The sequence below is a fragment of the Parasteatoda tepidariorum genome, chromosome 4 (assembly GCF_982258835.1).
Source record: "Parasteatoda tepidariorum strain Cologne lab strain chromosome 4, Ptep-v5.0, whole genome shotgun sequence".
NCBI lineage: Eukaryota > Metazoa > Arthropoda > Arachnida > Araneae > Theridiidae > Parasteatoda > Parasteatoda tepidariorum.
The window spans coordinates 102,199,322-102,225,389 of NC_141758.1; the positions used below are offsets into that span (position 1 = coordinate 102,199,322).

Consider the following 26,068-nt stretch of genomic DNA (forward strand, 5'->3'; position numbering starts at 1 on the left):
TTAGCTAAACATAGTAAAGATTTTGTTGCAAAAATTGCAAAGTGTTGAAACGGAACTTTTAATAGATGTAAAACACTAATTTAGGGGAGTCATAATAAAAATCAATCATGATTTAAAACTGAAGAGCTTGGTTGATAGATTTTCCACGTGACATTTTAGAAAAAATTTCGATTTCTGAGGAAAAGATTTTATTTTAATCTTATATAATTACAAAATATTAATTTATCCTGCAAAGTCTAAAAATTTCACAGATCTTAGCAGATGGAAGTGACAAACTTAAAGAATTTTCAGAGTGGAAAAAGGTTTCAAGATTATTTGGAAAGAAACAGTTGACAAATAGGTTGCTTCTTGGCAGCAAATTAAAATGCCACTGAATACTATGATTGGAATAGTTTAAATAAGTGATAGGAATTAACAGATCTCTCCAATCAGAAGCCAACAAATAACAAAGACATGATATAATTTTTATTTTTAATTTATAAACTTTAATGCAAATTCACTAAATAATCTCTTTGAATCTTCATTCACCAGGTTAGATGCCTTAAACTAGAAATAAAACTTTGACTTTAAACTATCTAGGCTATCTTAACTTGAAAGAAAATACTATCTTGACATAACAAACAAACATTTTAAATATATAAAACAATATATGTTTCCTTTTATAAACAAAATTGATATTATAAATTCTTGGTATTAATAAGTTAAAAGGGACTATGCCTTAATGACTGTTTTTCTGAATTATTGCTAACAAGAACATTCGTCCCATAACCAATAGGTATGAATTTGATATAATTATGTGTATTATGAGTAGCTAGTAACGAGAATTGAGCAAAGTCTTGATGAAATTGGCTTCATGGTTTTCGTAAATGCAAGGTATCTCATACATTTTAGATTTTCAAATTCACAACTTTTCATGACTAATTCCAAGAATTTTTCATGACTTAACGAAGTTACTATTTTCTCCGACAAAAACACAACAATAAATTTAAAAAAGCATTATAATAACATTCATTGAAATGATAGGTATAATGGAAACTGTTATACTCTGCATTTTCATATTTATAGATTTTATATTTAAAAAACAGAGTAAAGAAAAAATTTAAACAATAAAATAGCTGAAAAAAATACAAAAGCAAAAATTGTTTTTCTTGTCTTTTTCTGCAGAATTATATTTTAAAGATACTTTTCTTGATCATCAGAAAGGAAAGAAATAGTCCTGATTTTTCTGTTCTCATTTTGGAATAAAAAATTTGACAATGACTGGCTTGCTTCTGCTAGAATTTTAAATTGATAAAATAAAAAAAATAAATAACAAAAATTCTGAAATCACTGAAGTTTAAAAGCTAATTCGCTCTAGAAATTATGTTATTTCTTTCATTTTTTAAAAGAACACTATAATTTTTAAAGAACACAATAAAAACATTTTAAATTTTAATCAAATATGAGTGAGTGGGGATTTTGTTACAAATTCAGATATTCGGAACACCATGAAATGGGGGGAAGGGGTGAATTCCATTTTAAAAATTAGATTTTTCGGCGTCCTTAATCCTAACTTTCAACCTAATCCGACTTATATCCATGACTTTTCATGATTTTTTTTTAAAAAAAATAGTTAAAATCACGACATTTCATGACAAATTTTGTTCAATACCGAAATCCATGACTTTCCAGGTGTGCGGATACCCTGTAAATAATAAGTATCAAATTCTAGATTACAAACGCTTGAAAAATAACTTGAAAATTTTTATCATGTTGAAATTTTATGCTGCTTTCATAATCAGCAATGAGAGCTTTAGATAAAGAACAACAAAATTTAAAACTGCTGGGTTAAGTTTCAATTAATAGCCAGCTCTCTTGTAATTTTAAAAAATGATGGACTTAATTTGAAAGAATTTTTTACAAATTTAAAATTGCATTTAAAAATACAAAAATACCTTTCAGAAACAGCCTTTGTCCCTTTTAGTATATTCTGAGCATCAAAATGACCTTGGCTAGCCATTTCTTCACCAAGAAATACAAGTTCGGTAACTTTTGTCTCCCAGGTTAAAAGCTCATTTTCAAGCATCTGAAAAAAGAAAATTATAACATATTGAAAATTACTTCAACCTCCTTAAAACAGAAAGTGTTCAAAACTGCAACAGACATCACAGACTATTTACATCCAATCAAAGCAGCCTATTTATATCTAAGTCCTGATGGAAGCTTTATGTAGTATTAATAATTTTTCTTTTTTACGAAAGCTATTATTCATAATTTGATATTTTATTTTATAACCGTCGTTGAACAGCAGATCCAATTTTGTGGGTTAACAACTGCTTATGCTCAATTCAGTAACCTTGTAAGTTTGAACCCAATCCAAAATACAAGGGAACTCCTGAATCCTTAATCAATCAAAAACCTTCCACGGTTAGTCTGACGGCAAGAGGACTTAACCCGTTGATCCACCTATCACAGAGCATTGAGGATATTTTACATCAGTACTATGGTCGGTGCAAGCCAGATGCGGAATTCGTATCAACCAGCCATCGCTGCGATTCAAACCTAGTTCACCTCATTGAAAAGCAAACGCTTTATTCTCAGAGCCATCACCGCTCATAATTTGATATTAAACAAATTAAGATTTCTTTTTTTTTTAAATTTTGTAAGCAAATTAAAATAATTCGTCTTTTAAAAAAATTGATAATAACTCAACATGCCAGACTTAATTGTCTATTTTTGCGATAATATCCGCAGAACATATGTAATTATTAAGTGTTGTTGCATAACATTAGAAAAATTTCGTTCTTGGATGCAACACAAGGTGTCATGTAACAGTTTAGAATTTATTTAAATTTAAGTATAAGAAAAGCAATATAATTTTTTGCCTTATGTGCAAAGGCAAGATTACTTTTTTATTAAAACTACCACGTAAATATAGTGAGAACACAAAACTATAAAAAAGACAGAAAAGGCAATTTTACAGAATATATTAGTTTATCTAACCTGATGTCGTTTCAGAAGCTTCTTAACACTTCTAAGGTCATGTCCAAGGTCTTCAGAGGCCAATGAGTTTTCTAGCTCATCTAACTTAGTTCGAGCATCTTCTAGAGTTCTATTATATGTGTGCTGTGCATTTGCCTCTCTCAATTTTTGTCCCTTTTCCACAGTTTTTGCACACAATTCCTCCCACTGCTCATTCAGCTGCTTGAGAAGTGCTTGGATTTTTTCACCTGCATAGTGACCACCAGTAAGAAGACTTCCACCATTCTGCAAATGTTAAGAAATGAAAAATTAGTATCTCGTACGAAATTAAATACATTACAACAGGAATCTCCCTGATATTCAGACTAAAGATCAAGTGTGCAGTTTCTTTGAAAAATTTTTCAAAGTGAAAATCATCGTAAATGATCCAACAAATTTTTCTAAAAAAATTCATCTTGGTTTTTAAGATTAAAATAATAAAGAAATGAGTACTTTTCAGCTATTTGCAAAATTCTATTTAAAAAAAAGTATTTTGTGCTTCTCTACAAAAAAATTTTTCGTAATTTAATCTTCAATACAAGATTGTTAACCAATGCTAAGAAATTTAGGTAATTAAAAGACAGAGAGAAAAAATTTATCTTAGTACCATTTCGAAATGTAATATAATTTATGTGAATCTCAAAAAGAGATCTTTATAGATATCTAGTTATATATTGAGTATTTTAATATGTTTTTTTTTTTAAATTTAGAAAGAAACTGCTTTTTTTAAACAAAAAGCAGCAGTTTGCATTGCTTGCCAAAGGTTAAAAGTGAATATTTCATAAGTGAAAGAAAAAGGAGAAAAATATAGGGCAAATAGTCCCTATTTTTTAAACTTTTTTTTTTCTTGTAGAAAAGAAGAAGGATTATATAAATTATAGAATGATCCACCATTTCAGTTTTAAATTAGCATTCTTAATTATCACACTCTCTAAAACCATTAAACTTAATTCAAAGCTACAATTTCAAGATGAAAGAAAATTAATATACCTTATTAATAGAATCAAGCCTTTCAGCATTTGCTTTTAATTCAGCTTCAAATGCTTCATGTTTTTGTAGCTTTCGTTCAAGATTTGTCAAATCTCTATAAGATTCATCGGAAGCAGTTTTTAATTTCTCTTGAATCCATGCAGACAGCTAAAAAACAAATAATGCTTAAGAAGTCTCAAAAATACTAAATAATAAAGAAATACATATAAATATTTCAGGTCAATAAAGATAAAATGCACTTACAAGAATTTTACATCAAATAGAAGAAGAAAAAAAATCATACAACTTTCTAAACAAATTATACAGTAATTCATTCATTCCCATAAAGTTAGCATTAACAATAAAATAATAGATAACAGTAAAATAATTAACAGATAAATGATATGTAGCCTTTACAAGCCCACATATTACGTCAAAATAATTCAGGGTGTGTAGCCAAATCTTTCAACAAAAAATAAACACCTTTTAGTTACTTTTTAAGCACTAAAAATATTTTTAAGCACTATGTATATACATTAACAAAATGCAAAATAATTTTGAATTTTCGAAGACTTAACATGATCTTGATAAAATAACTAGTTTCTGACAAAGAACTTTTTTGTTGATTATATTAGCCACCACAAAAAGATCCAAAAGATTTTTCAGTTCGATTTCAAAGGGTGGAATAGGAAGCCAGAAATTGAGAATATCTTGCAAAATACAGCAGAGTTGCCAATGAGAGTGCAAGAATCTCACCGAACCCAGCTCAGTATACGCACATGCGGACTCTAAAATATTTCATCAAACAGGTAAAATTATTGTCGCTTTCATACATTACAGACCGACGGTATGTCCAAATGGATTGTCGAAATAGATAATATGTGGCGAAAATCGACATAGTAAAGAAAAATATCTTATTTTGGAAAAGGGAATATTAAGCATTTTTCTTTATAAAAAAAAGCAACGAAAAGAGCACCTTTAAAAACTTTTAAAAAACAAAAATCGAAAATAAACAGCTTTAAGCACTTTATAAAAACACAAAGCACCATGTAATTTAAAGACAACAAATTTGACAAATGAGTAATTGAATATTTACCTGGTTAACATCTGTACGGAATTCTTGGAATGCATGAGAAGATAAAAGCATGGCTTTACGTTGTTCTGCCTTTTCTTTAACTGCTTGGCGCTGTGTCAAAACACTTTTCCTCTTTTCATCAATGCTTTAAAAAAATTTATTTTAGCAAAGGTTCAGGAACTAATTTTTTCTGCATTGATAGTACATTAAAAAATTGATGCAATATTAAGAAACTTTAATCATGGTGAGAAAATTATGATAATTCTTAGCTTTAAAACATTAATGTAAGTTCAATTGTTTATTATAAAATACAACATTTAGTTGAATATTAAAATTAATTTTAAACAGAATGCTTTGTTCCAGTCATGTGTAGACAATAAAATTTGTTAAAATAATCAAATTCAAAGGATAGAATGTGATTAAATACTTCGATCATGCATATTGCACATTAAAAAGAATTATGTGCAAGTTTAGAGTTTGTTCACATGTTTGTGGCGAACTATACCATAATTCTAGTGACAAAAGTCCAATGAAATTATCTAAATATATTTTTTTAAATTTCCATTTGTCTAGTAAATACTCAATACAGTTAAGTTAAAAATGGTTTTCATGAATAGCTCACAAATCTAACATTTTTAATTTTGATTCCCTCAAAGAAAATCAAAATTAAAGACAGTCACTTAATGTTGACTATTAGTATTTAATGTTAATTATATAACGATAAACATTATACATACTTGTTAACAGACACAAAATGACGCAGGCGACATTTGATTCATAATCTCGCAAAAGTATAATATAAAAGGAATATTCTTCTATTGATCGTAAAAGTAATATGATTGAAAAAAAATTATTAAACCATCTTTTCAAAAAATTTTAAGTAGCATGCAATTATTGAATTTAAATTTTACGCATTAAAGTACAATGGTGTATTTTTTACAAATCAAACTAAAATCAAAAATTACAAACAATCACACATCATAATTAAAAATGAAATAAAATTTTCATAAGCAATACAATATTTTTAATCATTATACAAAGTTATCGAATAAAATGTCCTATTTACACATATGCGAAATTACATAAACAATGTAATGAAGCATATGCATAATGAGCAATGTTATATTTAATTTATTGTTTTTTAAAAAGAAGCATAAATGAAGACATACTATTTACTCTCGTAGTGCCTTGCAGCAATAAGTTTGTCAGCCATTTCACTAAAAGTTCTCAACCTTTCATCTTGAGCAATAAGTGTATTTAAGAAATTCTCATGTCTCTTTAATAAAGTTTCAACATCATCCAAATTTGTCTGAAAATAACAAAGAATTTTGATTGTAAAACAAATGAAAAATATAAAACTAGAGTAAAAATATTTTTGTTAATTATTTTTTCTTTTAAATTCAGATTTTCAGTGATATAACAGTTTATATTTTGCTGGATTTTAAAAAAAAAACATTTTATAAAGATTATTAAATTAACTAAACACCAAAACACAATAAAAACAGTAATGAGAAAACATCAAAAAAATATTTTTGTGGCTTTAGAGGCATTAACTGGGGAAAAAAAACAGCAATGTTTTTAGTGATCCAGTTTACAAGGCACAACTTTGTACAAGGATTTAACAAGCTTTTCTGTTGACAAGTGGCAATTTTTTAGTATGCAGCTATTTTTAGCGGAAATATTTTCTTACTGATACTAAAATACAAAATAAAACATTTATTTAAATTGTTAACATAAGTTGATAATTTACTGAATGATAAAAATAGCTTCAATATATTTAAATGTGTAGAGATAATCAATGTTTATAAAAGTATCAGAAAACTTTCTTTGAATTTAATTTTCAAACAACAGATTTATCTTTTTATAGTAACATAAGTAAATTTTCATGGCAATATTAAAATACATTTATTTCAAGAGTTAGAATAAGTTAATCTTTCATGAAACAATAAAAAAGTCTTCCAAAAATGTGTATTAAGGTAAATAATCAATGTTCACAAAAACAGATAACACAGATGCTTGTACTATAAATGTAAGGTACTAGTTAAAAATAAATTGAAAAAAAACCAACTGTACTAGAATTCAAGTGTTCTGAATTTCGCATAGTTTTAAAAAATTATCAATAATTTTGAAGTTTAAAAATCCATCTTCATTGGAATCTTTAAATTTATTAAAAATTTGTTTACAAACTATATTATAGTTTCGTTTTCAATAATAAACAATACAATATAATCACAAAAACTATTTTGATAGATTGTTTAAGCCCACTACTTACACCAAGATCTTCAAACTCCAAGAAGGCATTATGACTGTTTGTTATGCTATCGATCTGATCAGCTTCTCGAGTGAAAACTTGCAAATCCATGCACTGCCTCAGCCAATCCCCTTTTTCCTGCCAACCTCGATGTATGGCGTCCTGTTCTTCTTGTAGCTGCACTAGTGCATCTCGAATTTCCATTGACTCTGGATTCTTCTGAAGTAAGCTTACACCTAATCCTTGAATATCTGTAAATCTGTAATTCAAAAAATTGATGTGGCTTAAAATTTTTTTAATGATTTAGAGTAAAACAAAAATAAATAGTTAGCAAACAATTTTATCTTTAACTTTTTATTCACTAGTGAAATTATAAGCTCCTCACATCTAAGCTTGTTTTATTACAATCATAAAATAAGATGAATATTGTATAAGAAATTATTCAAAGTATAACATAGTGGGAGCTCCAAAAGCAACAACTCAGTTTGTTAGAACTAAACGTTATTTTTGACAAGATGTATCAGATTAAGAATAAAGAATATTTTGTTTAACATACGAATAAAGCAAAAATGAAGGTACAGAAATGGACACTAAGTGACAGTAGAAAAGAAACAAGACACACATGAGCTAAGTAGAGGAGGAAACAGAAGCTTGAACAAGATAATATTCTTGTTCAAGTTAGTATCTGGCTACTCAAAGTGTATCTGGTAGCACCAGTCTGAAAAACAGTTCCAAAAGGAGGAGTGATTTTGATTTCAAACTCATGAAGCTTTATGACCTCCTACCAATAGCTGACTTTTTTTATGTCCTTTCATGAATACACACTTATTCTGTACTGATCGGTAAATAAAAATTTAAGGAACAAAAAATAGCATTGCAATCTTGCTTTTTAATTAATTATTGCTTTAATTAATTATTGCTTTATTTGTGGTTTTTCAAACTCATTTTGTAAAAAATGAACCTTTTTTTCCTTCAAAAAAAAACTATGAGTTAGAGCAGTGATTCTCAACCACTGTGCCGTGGCACTTTTGTGTGCCGCCAAATTCTTAAAATGTGCCGCCAAATATTAGAAATGATACAATAAAAATTATAATGCTTTTTTTTATTATGAGTAAAGTTTAAATTAAAGAAAAATTTATATATATATACATATATACTTTTTGTAATTTTTCCACGCTTTAACCACGTGAACACCTTTGTCGGCGATTGTCTTGTCTCTGACAATAATAAAATAAGATGGAAGTGTTTAAATTATATATGACACACAATTTTAAAAAATGTTATAAGAGCTAATCACTAAAGTAAGCTATGCAATTAATAAACAAATTAATAAAGGATAACTTTCAAAAATTAAGCTAACAATTAATAATTAGCAAAAGAACTAGTTAACAAGAAATCACAAAAAAATATCAGTTAATGCAAAAAAAACTAACAGTTAATTACTATAGAAAGCAAGCTAACAATTAATAACTAGCAAAAAATAAATAACTGTTACTAGCTAATAAAAAATTGGTTGAAAGAAATAATTAATCCCTTAATAAATTTGCTTTTGTAGTACATATTATTTTATTTCACATTCAAAATTATTATCACAAACTATTTAACACCGTATAAAATAGGTAATTAAACTACTTTAAATCTAATTTTTTTCATTGTGTGCCGTCAAATTTCGAAATTGTTAAAAGTGTGCCGCAACAAAAAAAAGGTTGAGAATCACTGAGTTAGAGGTTAGATAGTGACAAAAATAATAAAAGAAATAAGCCAAATTTCTAATCTTAAATGTTTTTTTTCCAATTATGTGTATAGTAATTGTTTTTAAAGGAATAAAATGGGGAATAAATGAAATAGGAAATTGAGTTAAACAACTTATACAGTGTAGAACAAAAACACAATGGAGATCTAAAAGTATTTGAAACTAAAGTAGAAAAAATTAAAAAAAAAACTATTTTCCCCTTGAAAATAATTAAGGTGAGAGAAAGTCAATTAAATAGAAAATATGCTTAGACAAAAATTATTTTCATTGAGAAAATAGAATTGCCAGTAAAAAAACATAAATTGTAGAAAGAAAAAAAAACTCACTCATCCTGATGTGCTGCTATATCATCACCAAGGTCTTGATGTTTTTTCAAAAGATTTTCTGCAGTGGCAACATCTCGCGCAGGTTCATCACTGTTCAGAGACTGTTTAACACCACTCACCCATGTAAGCTTGAGGAAAAAAAGCATTTAATGAGAAACTGGGTAACAAAAATGTAAACATTATCAATATTTCCACTCTTTAGAACTCTATACTTTATAGCACACAAAACTATTTACTAAGATATGTTAATGGTTAAATAACTTAAATGAAAAACAATCACTAAGAGGTTTTTAAAAACTGAAAAAAAGAAGAAAAGAAAACAGTCGATTGCTTTTTTAAAAATCAAATGTCAAAACAAAAGTTTTTCTGCCTGAGCTAAAAGTAATTCTTCAAATAAAATAAATAAATAATAAAATAATTTTTTAAGGGTGAATAAATCTTATGATGTGATTTATTAATGCAATTATTCAGTAAATTTATGATATATTAACAAAATTCTAAGCTAGGCTAAGATGTATTGCAATAAATACAAGCAACAGTGAATGTCAATGTATTTTGAAATATTTCTATAATTGATATCAGAGTTCTAAAAATAATTGTTTGAATTTTAGAACAGTATATCTAATCTTCAAAAAAAATATAATTTTAAATGAGCAAATTTATACGTACAAGGCTTTTCACACTGTTTCTAAATATTTGCAAACCTAGTGATTCATCTAATCTGGCACGTCTTTGGGCAGCTTTTTCCTAAAATAAAAATTAAATTATTTCAGTTATATACCAGAAATAACTCAACGCTGAATGAAACTTTACATTTAGGACACTACTCGAAACAAAATTTTACATACGTTTATTTGTAAACATTTAGAAAGTTAAGAAACACCAGGAAGGAACTTACATCTTTCCTAATTAATAATTAAATAATTTAAAATGGATTGATTATAAGGAGATAAGCAAATCAACTTAGCAATGTGGATCATCCATCGATGTTGGTGAGTTCATATCACGTCCGGAGGTCACCAATAAGGGGATAGTTTATCGACAATGTCAACCTTCTTCTGTCAAAAGGTACCTCAAGATAGAATCAAGTTAACATGCCTTACATACTAGTGAATTGATATTTAATGTTTATAGTGGTAGTTACGCCACATAACTCCCCTTCCAGAATTTTATTTGTGATAGAATTCGATGAACAATGCCACTAGTTAATTTATGCAGTTAATTTCCTTTTATTTATTTATTGCACAGAAGATTCTATTTCCTTCATCAGATTTTTGAGTGTTATTTTATGAGCAAATTCGATGAACAATGCCACTAGTTAATTTATGCTGCTAATTCCCTTTTATTTATTTATTATTAGCTCATTTCCTTATTGTCCAGAGGATTCTATTTCCTTCATCTGATTTTTGAGTGTTAATTTATGAGCAAATTCGGTGAACAATGCCACTAGTTAATTTATGCTGTTAATTTCCTTTTATTTATTTATTATTAGCTCATTTCTTTACTTCTTTATTTTATTTATTTATTGTCCAGAGGATTCTATTTCCTTCACCGGATTTTTAAGTGTTATTTTATGAGCAAATTTGGTGAACAATGCCACTAGTTAATTTATGCTGTTAATTTCCTTTCATTTATTTATTATTAACTCACTTCTTTATTTTATTTATTTATTGTCCAGAGGATTCTATTTCCTTCATCAGATTTTTGAATGTTACTTTATGAGCAAATTCGGTGAATAATGCCACTAGTTAATTTATGCTGTTAATTTCCTTCTATTTATTTATTATTAGCTCATTTATTTATTTCTTTATTTTATTTATTTATTGTCCAGAGGATTCTATTTCCTTCACCGGATTTTTGAGTGTTATTTTATGAGCAAATTCGGTGAACAATGCCACTAGTTAATTTCCTTTTATTTATTTATTATTAGCTCATTTATTTATTTCTTAACTTATTTATTTAATGTCCAGAGGATTCTATTTCCTTCACTGAATTTTTGAGAGTTATTTTATGAGCAAACTGTTTAATGTGAACCATTCAACCTCAAGATGGAATCAAGTTAATATGTCTTGTATACCTGGCAATCGGCATTTAATATTCTTAGTGGTAGTTAAGACACAAATAATATGCTTTATAACCAATGGAAAATAAACTTAATTAAAGAGAACACTTAAAAGCCCCAAATAATAAATTTTTATTAAAATCTAAATGCATTTCTTTGCCACATTGGCATGTCTTCATTTGAAGGACTTAATAGAAATTTTCTCTCACAAGGATATATCAGTGGTTACTAACTGGCGGCCCGCGAACCCTTTTTTTTTGTGGCCTGCGAACTATAATATATTAGTTGTCATTTTTTTGCGGAAAATTTTCGCACAAAAATCTGTATGGGTTTAAAATACTTTTCTTTCCTTAAAAAAAATATTCGTTTCTGGAAATTTAACATACCACCGGTGCAAAAAAATTTATTTCTCCTGTTTTGTATCCAAGAAAATATTTATTCAAATACAAAAATAATCTTGTATGTTGCTCTTTTTTTTATATTTATTTTGCAAATTTTATTTAGCATGTGTATATTAGAAATTTTCTCGAAGAAATTCTCCGCTACAGCTTCTTCAAACCACTTATTTTGGACAAAATTATTTACATTTGTAAATTCTGTAGCCAGAATATTTTAACATTCAATTTAATTCCTTTGTTTTATACAAATTGATAAAAATCTGACATTAATATTTAATGTCCCTTCAAACATAAAAGAGTCCTATATAAAATTTTGATTAAGTTGAGGTCTGCCATTTGACTGGTGTTTTTAATTGCGGCTTCCAGACTCGTGTAAGTTGGAGACCCCAGGGAAGATAATCTAACTGATAGCAGAAACCATCAGATGAACAGGTACCAAACACTGAAACACATATGGGTTTTTATAAACATTTTACTCTTTGTGATTTTTAAAAGCTGTTTTCAATCAAATTCAATTCTATAATATATTATACTAGAAAACGGTTTAATAATGGTCATGAAATTCTCTCTAGGCATGAATACCTCTGGTTCAGAACTACTACCTTAGAGGTTATATCAATATATTTCAAGAAATAAAAAAATAACCTTACCTTTACTTTAACCCAAAGATCATTTAGCTCTTGCTGTCGAGTGGTCACATTGCTTCGTTCTGTAGGATATGATGATTTCACACTACAAAAAGAAGTATAAAAAAAAAGAGTAAATAATTTTTTCTACTATCTAAACACACAAAAAAAAACATATTTGTCAAAACGGTGTACTTACGAATCGGCTAATAGATTGACTCTATTAAATTTTTCCTCAATTGGTGCCAATTCTCTTTCAATATTCTAAATAAATATTTACAAACAGTAGTAATTACATATATGAACAAATATTTACATATGAACAAATATTTACTCAAAATATTAACATAACTAATCTTACTTATATAATTAGTGATCTTTTCACACAAAAAGTAATAGTACAATAAATTATGAGTGAATATAATATGTATCAATAAATTTTTAATGAAAGAAATGGTAAATAAAAGCTGATGGTAAAAATGGTAAAGAAAAATGGAAACAACACTTTACAAGCAAATTAAATACCTTATCAAAAATAAGATAAAAGAGTATTCTTATTTATGAATGCAGCTTGCGGAATGCAATTATTTTTTGTTTTATAAGCTTTGTCATAAATTTTGAGCTGTTGTTATGGTTTTATATAATAATTAATAATTAAAATCATTGAATATTATTAACAATATCGAAAGTGACAAATGCAACTGAGAACTATGAAGTTGGTTGTGATTAAATAAGAAGCAACAGAATACTTATCAAAAAAAGATGGACCAAGGGGGAAGGATGTAAATGAAATATGTACTAGTATAAAAGAGATTTTATATTTCCTTTTTTACTAAGAATGCACAAATTCTATTTCATTTTCTACACAGCATGGCAGAATTCAGTATAAAGATATTAATTATTAATATTTAGAACCACATTACAAGTTTTGAACTTTCTTTGGTAGACTTTTTGAACGTATATTTTTATTTTTTGTCTAAATGAAAAGAAACATTTGATATATTTTAGTCAAGTTATCAATAAGAATTCTTAACAAGAAGCCATATGGTGGGAAAAAAATCTTTCTCCTTTCTTACCAATTTAAAATTTTAAAGAATATAGTTCAGGAAAACCTAGAGTTTGTCATGAAGTTTCAATTTCAGAAAAAAAATTCTTTCAACTATAAAAATTCAAACAAATTACTAGAAGAGAGCTTCTCCGTTGCATACTCCTAAGTTATCATCTCATAATTTGTTTTCATTTGTATATTTTAAAATTTTCTTTTCAGTTTTTGAAACTTTATGGATTACTCTAGGTTTGTCTGAACTCATTTTTTCTACACTTTAAATTAGTAATGAAGGAGAAAGTGAATTTGCGATTAAAATTTTCTTCTGCGGTATGGCATTCCCTTTAAGAAAAATTGTCTACCATACCTGATGTTTACGCTGTAAGGCTTGGACAGTTTTCATATCTCTCCCAAGGTCATCAGTCTCAATTTTTTCAAGCTTCTCTAACATCCATTCATACGCGTCATCGCAGGTTCTCTCAAACAACTCAACACTAAATTAAATATTATATATAGATTACAATGGGTTACGTTGCACATGCTCTCAGAATATAGACTCAATTCAATCTACTTACCTAGTGGCACCTTCTAAGCTCTTCTCAATGTCTGTCTTTAGGTTATTTAAACTTTTCCACCTTTAATGAAGAAACAACAATTATTTAGATTTATTTATTTATCAAAATAAGAGAACTACAATTATTTTTAGTTTTCCACTTCAAATAACAAAAAAAAAATAATAATTTTTCACTCCTTAATGAAGAAACAAAAATTATTTAGATTTATTTACTTATTAAAGTATTAAAATAAAAGGATTGCAGTTATTTTTAGTTTTCCACTTCAAATAACAACAAAATAATAATACTAATAATTTAAATTTTTCCACCGGTAATGAAGAAACAACAATTATTTAGATTTATTTACTTATTAAAATAAAAAGATTACAATTATTTTTAGTTTTCCACTTCAAATAACAAAAAATAATAATAATAACATAACTTTTCCATCTTCAATGAAGAAACAACAATCACTTAGATTTGTTTACTTATTAAAAGAAGAGGACTACAATTATTTTTAGTTTTCCACTTCAAATAACAAAAAAAGAAACAAAAAAAAAAAAATAATAATTTAAACTTTTTCATCTTCAATGAAGAAACAACAATTATTTAGATTTATTTACTTATCAAAATTAAAGGATTACAATTATTTTTAGTTTTCTACTTCAAAAGAGACAAAAATTACTTAAATTTCTCTACTTGAAATAATAAAAGAACTTCAATTATGTCAACTTTTTACCTAAAATAATAGGGAAACAACTATTCAAATTTTTTCACTTGAAATTTATTCACTTAATAAAGAAATAAAAATTATTTTAATGTTTACACACAAAATAATAAATAAATAATAATCAAAAATATTTATTAACTAAAATAATAAAGAAAGAATCTATTAAAAGAAAGCTTAAAAATAAAATAAATTCAAATAATTTAATAGACAAGGAATATTTCATAACAAATATCGTTTATAAATTCAGAAGTGAAGACGCCATACCTGTCATGAATTTGATTTTGTCTTGATTTCACAGCTCCTAATTGACTATGTTTAGTTTTAACAAAATCATCAACACACCCATCAATTTCATCAACACGACGACTAGTGGCAGATAAGTCAGTCAAAAAGTTCTGCAAAAACAATGAAATTAGATTAAATGCTTTAAATCAATTGCTTATTTTAAGAAAAAATCGACTGAAAGAAATTAGAAAGAAAAAAAAAACTAATGTCATTTAAACTTTTAAAAAAATGCCAAATGCTAAGAAATTTTATTTTATTGTATAACAGGCATTAAACAACCACTTTTAGGTTCATGGCTATCAAAATTCAACTCCTCAGACTCGTAATTTTTAACTCCAGGGGCCTGTCTAGGTTTTTCTAAGAGGTACATATTTTGTGAAATTTTAGACATAACTTGTGAAAATTAAAAATTATATTAAAAAATCAACACAAAAATAAGGATTTATCGTTTCTTAAGGGATACAAAAATTACATTTTAAGAAAAAGTATTTTGTGAAACTACTGCTAAACAGTAGTAAATTTGGCCTGGACAGACCCTTGAACTCAACCCAGAAGACAAAGCATATTAGAGAAAAAACATTTGGTCAAACTAGTCATTGTATTGAGCATTTTAGTGGAACTAACACACATTTGAATTACACGATGAGGAAATCCATAAAAACCTCCCAGGGTTAGCCATAGAGCAAGGGGACTCTAACCAAAATGTTCTATATACCACTAGAGATATTTTTAGGTCAGCACTGTGGTAGGTGCAGGTTGGCAAAATTGATATCCACCAGCCATTGCAGGGATTGGAACCTAAGCCACCAGTTTATTAAAAGGAGAGTACGCTATTCCCTAAGCTACTTCAGCTTTAAATTTTAAGGTAAGTAAAGATTTAAATAAGAAGTTTTTATTAAAAAATCATTTGCTTCGTAAAATCTCTTTCATTTTGCATTATTTGCATTTATTCAGCCAAATAAGATGATATCAGTTAGTAGATTAGTCCATAGCCCAAACATTAGATAACCAAAGCTAATAATTTAAGATTTAGTTTTTGTAAACAAAAGAAGCCAAATACAGATTCACATTTTCTTGCGTTCTTTCTTTCTTTTTTTAAATTTAATGAGACTTTAATTCTTCATCAGAAACTACAAACACTGCAATAGTTGCTTAGGTAAAAAAATATTTTCCGACATGGTTGGCATTTAAAGAAATTACACTATTTTGATCCAGCATGATTTAACATAATTAACAGACAGCATGCATAATTAATAAATGATTCTACTAAAATTATCAAATTAAAAAGAAATTTGACAATTTTCCTTCAACCATAGAAAATACTTTATTAATTTAAATTAATTAAATATTTGAATACAATAATAAAAATTAAAAAAGCTACTTAACACTTAAAGCAATATTAAAAATGATTCAAAAATGTGTTTTATTACTGTAAACCCCTCACCATAATACATCACATATAGAATACTTACTTGCCAAATCTATAAAACAAATAATTTTAATGGTAGAAACTAAAAATAATATACAAACAAAGTTAAATTTTTAATAGACAGAAAATCAAAAGTAAGAGATTAGGTATATTTAGCTTAAGTTTAATTTAAAACAATAATAAATTCAGCAAAAAAATAGTTTTTTAAGAAATGCTTTTTTTTTTTTTAAACAATCACTTGTTTTTAAAATTTACATCAATAGTCCACCTGAATAAAGTTCTAAACAATGTTTTGTTAACCAAATAAAGCAATATTCAAAGCTTAATGCCTTGAATATTGCCTTATTTGGTCTAAGATGCCAGAAAAAATGTGAACTATCAAACAGAAGTGTGATATGATTTTGATTTGAAAAAATTTAAACTTAATAGGGAATTACTGAAAATTTAAAAATAATAGGAAGTTAGCTAAAAAAGAAGGCACTCACAAATTGATGAATAATTAATTGTATAACATAATTAAGTCTTTGAAACATACATGTCATACATTAAATGTCATTAACAATTATTATTTATAATTAATTATTCTACAGAATTACTGTGAAACAATTTTTTAACACATAACTTATTGTAATGTAAAATAAACGTTTTTGGATATTGTTTCATAATCACAGCCCTTAATATATATTTTTAGATTCTTTATCTCAAGTGAAGTGTCAAAAAATTATCCATATCAATGGTCACTATTAATAGTTAAGGAGAGAAAAAAATATATTGAAATCTGTTCAATCGCTAGAGAGAAAGGTAGAACTGACGACATCACTCATGTTGCTTGCTTAAATGCCTGTTGAAACCTCGAAGTGTTTTTAATAATCACTTTCCAACTCTTTCCTCCTTTCTCTAGCAATCAAACAAGCCTTAATACTTTAATTCCTGCCTTCCTTGCTAGTGAGTCATTAGATTTGTTTAGCTTCAGTATTAATTGGCAACCCCTAATGTCTTATTTTTTCTTCATTATTGACAAAGATTCTAAAATATTATATTTTAAGGTTCGTCAGAAATGAACACCCGGAATATAAAAACAATTATTGATCAGGAATTGAAAATTAAGAGCTATCTGCAGATAATTTGTGAATGACAATAAAATATGAATAAATAAAAAACAGTACTAAGTATAATTAAAATTAATTTAAACTTCTTTTTTTAGATTTTAGATGAAACTTGATTCTAGGTGAAATTGCCAAATTCGCATACATAGAAATATAAATTGCAGACAAGTATGAAATATTAAATAAAATATATAACGAAACCTCAAATTTCTTTTTCATAACTTCCACTCCTTCTTTTGGATCTTTTGTAGTTAGTATTCGATCCTAAAAAAAAATTAAAAATAAATAAATAAAAATTGAACTTAAGCATCTAAATCTAAGAAAATACAAAGAGAGAATACTGAGAATGTAATTTTTATATGAATCATAAAAATAAATAGTAATTAAAGAACATTTCTTTGTCTCATGAAACTAAAACTTACTTTGTCTTTCATCCAAGCTTCAAAATCATCACATTCTCTGTAAAAACTAAACAAGTGTATGGCATCCTCCAAGAAATGTCTTCGAGCCTAAAGAAAACAATCAACTGTTTAATATAATACTGACATTACTACATAAGAATAATCTGTTGGCTTCATATATAAAAATTGTGGACTAGAAAAAAACGAGATTTAAAAAAACTGAACTGCAAAAAAATATTATAATCATTCCTCATAAAATTATGCTTTGTTACGAAGCGGTTCCAGTTAAGATAATAACAACTTAAACTTTTTCTTTACAGAATATCACAGTATTCACTTGTAGCAAGGAAAACTTTCTTAGGGCGATACATCTTAAGTAGTCGAGTATTCTCTGAGAACTGATCTGAAAGAATTTATCATTTGTCTTTCGATTGTTTCGTTGCCAACTCCCTATCTCATCGGGGGGAAAATACACTTTTCCCACTTTCTTTTTCAATCAAAAATACTTTTATGAAATATAAGAAAGCTTCAAAAAATTAATAAGTAAAATTTAATTTTACAAATAGAAAATACAACTTGCTTTTACTTTGACGAAATTTAATCCTTAATAATCACTTTTCATTCATTGAGGCCAATAGAATAAAAAAATTTAAAATAAATTTTAGTTATATTCCTTATAATTTACAAAAAAAAAAGTTATGAGAAATTTCAATTAAAAATTTAAAAGAAAAATTACTTAGTTTATTGCTTACTAGAAGGCATGCATAAAAGGAATGAATCTTAAAAAATTTAATATTATATGAAATATATCTAATTATAAAAAAATATTAAACACGAAGATTTTTTTTTTAAATAAAAAGAGAAATAAAAGGATTTAGGATTCATTTACACCACAATGCTAAATTCCATGCAAAATTTTCAAAGAACTTTTCAAAAATTATAATAGAAAAGATTTAACTAAACACATTATTTATTTAGATTGATTTTCAAATAAAAAATACACCTAAATTAAAAACAATTAAAGAACTATATATGAATCTTTGTAAGCAAAGATTAATTTCTGGCAAAAATACCTTAGAAAGTTTAGAATGAATTTTGGTGAAATTATTTAAAATAAATATCTATATGTATGAAGCTAAAACATGGAGTTTAAAAGCCTCATGATTATAGAAATAAAAAATGCTTTCTCTCAGTAATTACTTTAGGCAACTGCTGTTAATATATACAATTGCCACCAAAACTGACACTTCCGTATCATTCTTTTGGTAAAAATGAATATACACTCTCCATCATGAGGTCACCGTACCGAGGAAGAAAATGTTCGTCGCAAATTCTCTTTTTCTAAATTACTAAATTAAAATTTAAAAAAAGAAAAAAATGTGAGTTTAGGCACACCTAGAGTTAGTCATGAAGTGTCAATTGCTGAAAAAAGTACTTCAAAACATTAAAATGCAAACAAACTATTAGAAGAGAACTTTTCTATTGTGTAATCTTAAGTTATCATCTCATTTATTTTCATTTGTATAATTTTAATTTTTTTTCACTATTTGAAACTTCATGGTTTACTCCAGGTTTGTATGAACTCACTTTTTCTACATTTTAAATTAATAATGAAGGAGAAAGAGAATTTGCGACTAAAATTTTCTCCCGCGGTATAGCGTCCTTTTAAGAATTGCACAAAAGATGGCCTTCCTCTTAGCACTACAGCCCAGAGCCATCCTAATGATTTTTTTTTCCTTTTTCAAAATGGAAGTCAAACAAAGGACTAGTTAGTTTAATAAAACTAGTCCTATTTACAAAGGGCTAGTTTTATTAAAAAATAGTTAGGCTAAACTAGTTTATTTTTGTAAGTCATAAAAAATTTTTTTAGTTATTTTAGTGTTCAAAATTTTAATTAGAAAGTAATGTTTAGTCATAAGTAACTCACTCCAAAAAACATCAACTAAACATAACTATGCTCTTAAGTTAACAAACATTAGAAATGGGAAAACAGAAGTTGCTTTCTTATTTATGATTAAACTCAAAGATGCCAAAAACAAACACTATTAAATATAGGTAGTATTTTAGTTTTATAAATTAAAAAAAAAGTCATACTTTTTATTTCATCAGTTAAATAATAATCATAGCACATAAATATCAAAATTAAAACAAGCATATATATTCTCTCCATGCAAGGGATTGGATATATCATTCTGATGATGCTAAGTATCATGCAGACAATACTTACTAAAAATTAAGACAGATTGATATGATAGTAACCAAATCCTCCTCCTTCAAAATATGAGAAATAATTTTTATTTAATCGGATACAATTGGACATCCTAAATTATCAGGCTTAAGCTTCAAAGCCAGCTAGACTATTTCCTCCAAAGTTTATAAGAAAACACATTATTTTTTTTAAAAAATTAGAAATTTATTTTGTATGTGAAATATACCGTGGAACTCATTTATTATGAGTCTTATTTGAAGATATCCTTGGTTTATTGGGGACATTTTTAATTAATAGTTGGTTGATTATTACAAAGCCTGCATAAAAATCTGTTACTAACAGCATAACTCGGAATTCACAAGAGACTTTTCCTTAACTTTTCAATAATCATTTTATTGAAGCTGACAGAAAAGAAAAAGTAGAGCGTTTGTAAATTTTATTCCATTTAAAAGAATTACGTTCATTTTGTTAAAAAATTACTTGTAAATAAACAATAAAGAAAAACAATGTGAAAGGCTTCCACATTACATAAATGCTTAATAACAAATCGCTCAATACATAATAACATAAAGAAAATATTGCTACAACCACAGTTGCTCACTTGTCTCTGTGGATGTTCTTTACTGAAACGTCTGCAAATCACTTAATAGTTATGAGAAAGGAACAAAATAAACCATCCCAACGACAAAATAGTCCTGCAATGTGCTGATCATTAAGTCATAATTCCTAGTAGAACACCGAAGTCAAGCATCACTGGCTGCGGTCAATGTGCGGGTGGGTGACTACTTGGATCAGTCTGGCAAGTGACAAAGGGTGTGCAGCATTGGTCCACATTAAATGGTTCACATTAACCATCATTCTACCATAAAGTGCTCAACTTTGCGCGCAGGTTGTCAGCTACCGAAATGGGGTGCCATCCCCTCAATAAAGAATCTAAATTGTGAAGGCATGTCTTTAGATCATCCTCAGAGATGTTTCACAAATCATCACCAATACCTCCTTGTGTAGCTCTAGTGTGACATAAATAAACTACAACAACAAAGATAAGAAATTTGCCACAAAAAAAAAAAAAATTGGGTGCTTGCACTTCAAAAAGAAGAAGACCTCCCATATCCATACATGTGACCTATGACATCAGCGCCAGCTATTTATCAGCAAAATGACATATTAAAGTTGAACTAAGTTTCTCCACATAAGTTAGAATGTCAATTAAAGATAAGTTAATTAAATACAGAGCTGTATCGCACATCAAATTAGTTGAATTATAATTCTTTCTCGTCTACTTCTTTTACTTAACTTAGATTTGTATTTTATGGTAACCGTGACATATTTATGTTTTGTGTATCTGGCAACTTCGATGCATAATTAGTTTGTTTAAGTTCCTCATGGCTTCGTGCCTGTCTTTGTGTAAACATATAGTGAAAGAATTGAAATCCCCAAGGAAGAATCCTTGTGAAAGAATTTAGAATGTGTCAATTAAGAAAATTGATTATTGATGGAATTGGCTTACTCGAAATAGAATGGAAAGAACAGCTGGTATTGTAAACAAATGCCAAACTTCAACAACCAATCAGGATCGAGATACCCACACTACGTCACTTGCAGGTATTAGTTTTAATGGGTGAAAATGATTGTGTATTCTGTCTGTTGAACAATCATTGATTTTCAACTACAAAAAACTCTACATTATTCAAATCAGAGTGATTTAAAAAATTATCAAAGGTAATTGGTTTGTATGAATTTTTCAATTCATTTTTGTTGGCTGTAGCTTTCATTTTTGATAATTTAGGCTGAAATGCCTCTACCTCAGTTCCAATTCTCTCATTATAAATGAGTTCAACTGCATTTATATCTGAGTTTAGTAAAATTTCTCAAAAAGGTTTATAAATAGACAAAAGACAAGTAAACAACTGACAAAAATTTTTTCAAATAAAAGTGGATTGAGCTGGCTTTGGTACCAAATGCTCCCATATAACATTAAAAATAATTTTTAAAAAAGTTAATTGAGTATTTAAGAAACTGAATCGAATAAATTAACTTCATAATGCTGCTTCATATACACACAATATAACTTTATTTTATTTAATAAAATGAAATTTTATAACTTTATTTATTAATTTATAAAATTAGAATTAGATAAGACACTTTCATTTTCAAAATTAAGACTTGTTACAATAGGATTTCATAAATTAATGAGTAATGCTACCTGCAAAAAGACACTATATCATGAGAGAAACACTTTACCGCAAATTCTCTTTCACCTAGTAATTTAAATAATAGAGAAAAAAACGAGTTCAGAGTAAACCATTAAGTTCAAATGCTGAAATTGTAATTTTCAAAATACAAACATGCAAACAAAAATATGGCAGAATTACACAAGATTAAGCGGTGAAGTAATTCCGCCATAGTTTGTTTGCATTATTATATTTTGAAAACTTTTATTCAGCATTTGAAATTCATGGTTTACTCTAGGTTTACTTGAACTTGCTTTTCTCTCATTATTAAATTTTAAAATACCAATGGAGGTGAAAGAGAATTTGCTTAAAATGGATGGTTGACTGAATGTAAAGAAGAACAAGTTTCCTAAAACTGGAAGAAATTTAGAAAACTTCCGGTGTATTCCTCCGCTTATGTTACGCTTACGAGGAGATGTGTGAACAGGCTTAATATTCTAGGAAGTTTTATTATCGTAATTTGTGATTAAATTTAAGTGTAATTTTACCATTCTTAAGAGTTTCCCGTTATTTACAAATTCTGATTATGAGCTTAAACTTAATTTAAGAAAATTAATATAAAAAAATAAATAAAGTGTAAGGTTTGCCATGTTTTGAGTGTTATCACTCATTTGGCTATATTTGTGTAAAATATCATTGTTTAATATTTTTTTGGGTTGCATCATAGCATGCTTGCGAATCTTCCGAATTCATTTGTTTTGTTGAAATTTAAATAGAAAGAATGCTTTATATAGTGGGAACGCTATTAGTATAATAATATTGGATGGTAAGCTTTTTCAAGTTTAGGAGAAAAATCAATCGGAAACAGTAGACCCCTAGCGCCATCTGTGCTTAGCTTTACACTATCAACCATCTATAGCAGCATGAAGGAAAGAGACAAGTTTTGAAAATTTTTACTTAAAAATAAACCAAAATTAAGCAAAAATCGTAAACAAGTGTGGAATGTGCATTACTTTAAATTTTATAACATTATTTATTTAAAAAACTTTCTTCTCCAAATGGTCAAAAGTCTAAATACCCTTGAAATTACCTAGACATAATTCTGAAAGTTGTGTTTATATCTTACCTTAGATAATTCTTTAAGTTCAGCATAGGATTCATTTATGGCTTTTTGGCGGCGCTGAATGAACTCTTGAGATTTACTTGGTGATCGAGATAGAACTTTTTCTATGGAAAAAAAAATGCAATAAGTACTATTAAATGTGTAGTACATATTGATTTTATTCTGCATTAAAGTCCTATAGTATCATTAACACATTATTTAAGGGAAGAACAACAAAACAATTTATTGAGAAGACGTAACTCAAATTTATTGTGAACACTTAAGAATAAAATATTGTATGAAAAATGCACTCAGCAATGGAAGAATATAATAAAATAGTTTCATGATCATTAATATCACAGAAATTTTAAAAGTACGAAAATATACAAAGATTTTGAAATTAATTTGAAAACGTTCATTAAAATTTTTCAAATAAAACTAAAAGAATAAAAAAATGCACACAGAAATAATCACTAATAAAATTACTGTTAAAATGTAACAGTTCTCCGCTAATTATTTAATCAGTAGTATTTATCTTAAAATGCACATAACTCATATTAAATTTAAACTAATCGCACTTAATAACAAATTGGGGCTTTTAAAACATTTCTTCATTGATAATTAATCTATTGCTTTTTATAAAATACAATAGGGTAAAAAAGTTTGAACATTTTCATTGCATTTTCTTTGTTTATAATTTTCTTTATACAAATTACGCAAAGTAAGTAGATTTTAATATCACTTACTATAAGGTAATGCTTGATTCTTCTTTTTCACCACTTGCTTTTTCATAACAGTCTTTTTAATTCTACATTTCTCAGGAACTTTCATCACTTTTTGAGTCCTTTTACGAACTACTTTTGGCTCAATTTCACTCACATAATTTGCAGGAACAAAACCCTCAAGGCCATTGGATTTGCGAACGTTCCACCAATCAGAGTTAGTTTTTTGTAACAGCATCATTACCTAAAATATTTAAAAAAAAGATTTTTTTTTAAATGGGATAAATAGTAATGTAATAATGTATGAAATAAATAATGGCCCATTAATGTGATAATAATTTATAGTCAGAAATATTATATCCAGAGATATTGAATTCATTCAGATTAGTATTTATTTAGAATTTTTTTTAATGAATAACAAAAAAAAAACAGCTTGAAATTTCAAAAAAAATTAATGCAGTAAAAGCCTAGTTACCCAGAATCAAGAATTAAGATAAAAAGACTCGTTATAGGATTTTTATATTACACATGAAGATAATGGGATAAACTTACTTCTCCTTTATCTACATCAAACTCGTTACCAGCAAACTTATACATGGCGTGCACTTGAGGAATTTTTCGATCTTCCAAAAATTCTTTTACCACTTCTTTTTCAACCATTTCCTCTACCCACTCTTCAACAGGGGCTATTACTACCTCTTCAATCCATTCATCACCAGCAGGTTCATCAGCAGTTTCAGACAACTAAAACAAAAAATTATCCGAACATTTAAAGTATAATATTAAAGGCATTTTTATTTTATTTTATTAATGTCATTGAACAGCTGGCCAAATTTTTTGGATTTACAAAGACTAATGTTCAACTCTGTAGCCTTGTAATTTTGAGCCCAATCCAAACTCCTGGATCAAGTATTGGGAGAAATTTGATAACCTGCATTTGCAATACATTTTGAGGAAAACCACAAAAACCTCCAACAGTCAGCTTGACGGCAAGGGGCCTCTAACCCAAGATTTGTCAGCACTGTGGTCGGTACAAGCCGGATGAGGAATTATATCAACCAGTCCTTGCTGGGGTTCGAAACCGGTTCACCTCATTGGAAGGCGAACGCTCTATACCCTGAGCCATCATGGCTCTATATTAGAGGTTTTATAAAAAGATTACAAATATTTACATTTACATATCTTAAAAGGGTGTGGTGTAAAACACAAAACTTAAATATGTACTACAGGGTGCATAACCAAATCTTTGAATCAAAAATAAGCACTTTTTAAAAACTTTTCAAGCACTTTAGAAAAATTTTCAAGCACTCAAAAAATTCATATTCAATCAATGATATTATTGAAAAACAAAAACTTTTTATAAACAGTTTTAGCGTTAAAAAAAGCCCAAAAAGAAACGAACATAAATCGAAACAATCAGTACTTTCCCACAAAACACCGACTGAATTCAACTTGACTCTGAACTCAGAACAAAAGTACCCTTACCCCCTACATCAAAAAAGTGTTAGAAGTAAAATAAAATAAACAAGAATAAAATTAAAATAAATTAAAAAGAAAAACATTTCATAAGGATCTGATATTCTCTATCTGAATTGGAGCACTCGGGTTTCGGTTTCAAGTGTGCGCGCATGCACAAGTCATAACATGGGTACGACATGAAGTCCCCGTGAATGATTACGTAGCAAACACCCCATTTTTCGTGAAATGCATGGGATCTATCAGATATCACTGAAGGAAAAAAAAATTATTCGTGAAAAAAAAGGCACTTTCTAAAAATGTCTGCTGGAAAAAGCACCTTTAAAAGCTTTTAAAAACGAAATCGCCAAAATAGCACCTTTAAGTACTTTTTAC

The 26,068-nt window shown here is 27.6% G+C and overlaps 1 protein-coding gene across 2 annotated transcripts in view; it reads right to left on the reverse strand.

Moving 5' to 3' along the window:
- The window catches only part of kst (spectrin beta chain, non-erythrocytic 5 kst), a 194,958-nt gene that overhangs the window by 55,278 nt on the left and 113,612 nt on the right, over positions 1–26,068 (reverse strand). For both annotated transcript variants that reach the window (XM_087161839.1, XM_071181673.2), the window contains exons 19-36: positions 24,770–24,961; positions 24,242–24,461; positions 23,520–23,620; positions 18,032–18,118; positions 17,811–17,873; positions 15,054–15,184; positions 14,081–14,140; positions 13,873–13,999; positions 12,660–12,724; positions 12,485–12,566; positions 10,044–10,121; positions 9,375–9,502; positions 7,317–7,554; positions 6,214–6,353; positions 5,066–5,189; positions 3,991–4,137; positions 2,983–3,246; positions 1,935–2,065 (exon numbers count right to left, since the gene is read on the reverse strand). In XM_087161839.1, the coding sequence (XP_087017965.1) occupies positions 1,935–2,065; positions 2,983–3,246; positions 3,991–4,137; positions 5,066–5,189; positions 6,214–6,353; positions 7,317–7,554; positions 9,375–9,502; positions 10,044–10,121; positions 12,485–12,566; positions 12,660–12,724; positions 13,873–13,999; positions 14,081–14,140; positions 15,054–15,184; positions 17,811–17,873; positions 18,032–18,118; positions 23,520–23,620; positions 24,242–24,461; positions 24,770–24,961 (2,378 nt within the window). The remainder of the gene's footprint in view (positions 1–1,934; positions 2,066–2,982; positions 3,247–3,990; positions 4,138–5,065; positions 5,190–6,213; positions 6,354–7,316; positions 7,555–9,374; positions 9,503–10,043; positions 10,122–12,484; positions 12,567–12,659; positions 12,725–13,872; positions 14,000–14,080; positions 14,141–15,053; positions 15,185–17,810; positions 17,874–18,031; positions 18,119–23,519; positions 23,621–24,241; positions 24,462–24,769; positions 24,962–26,068) is intronic.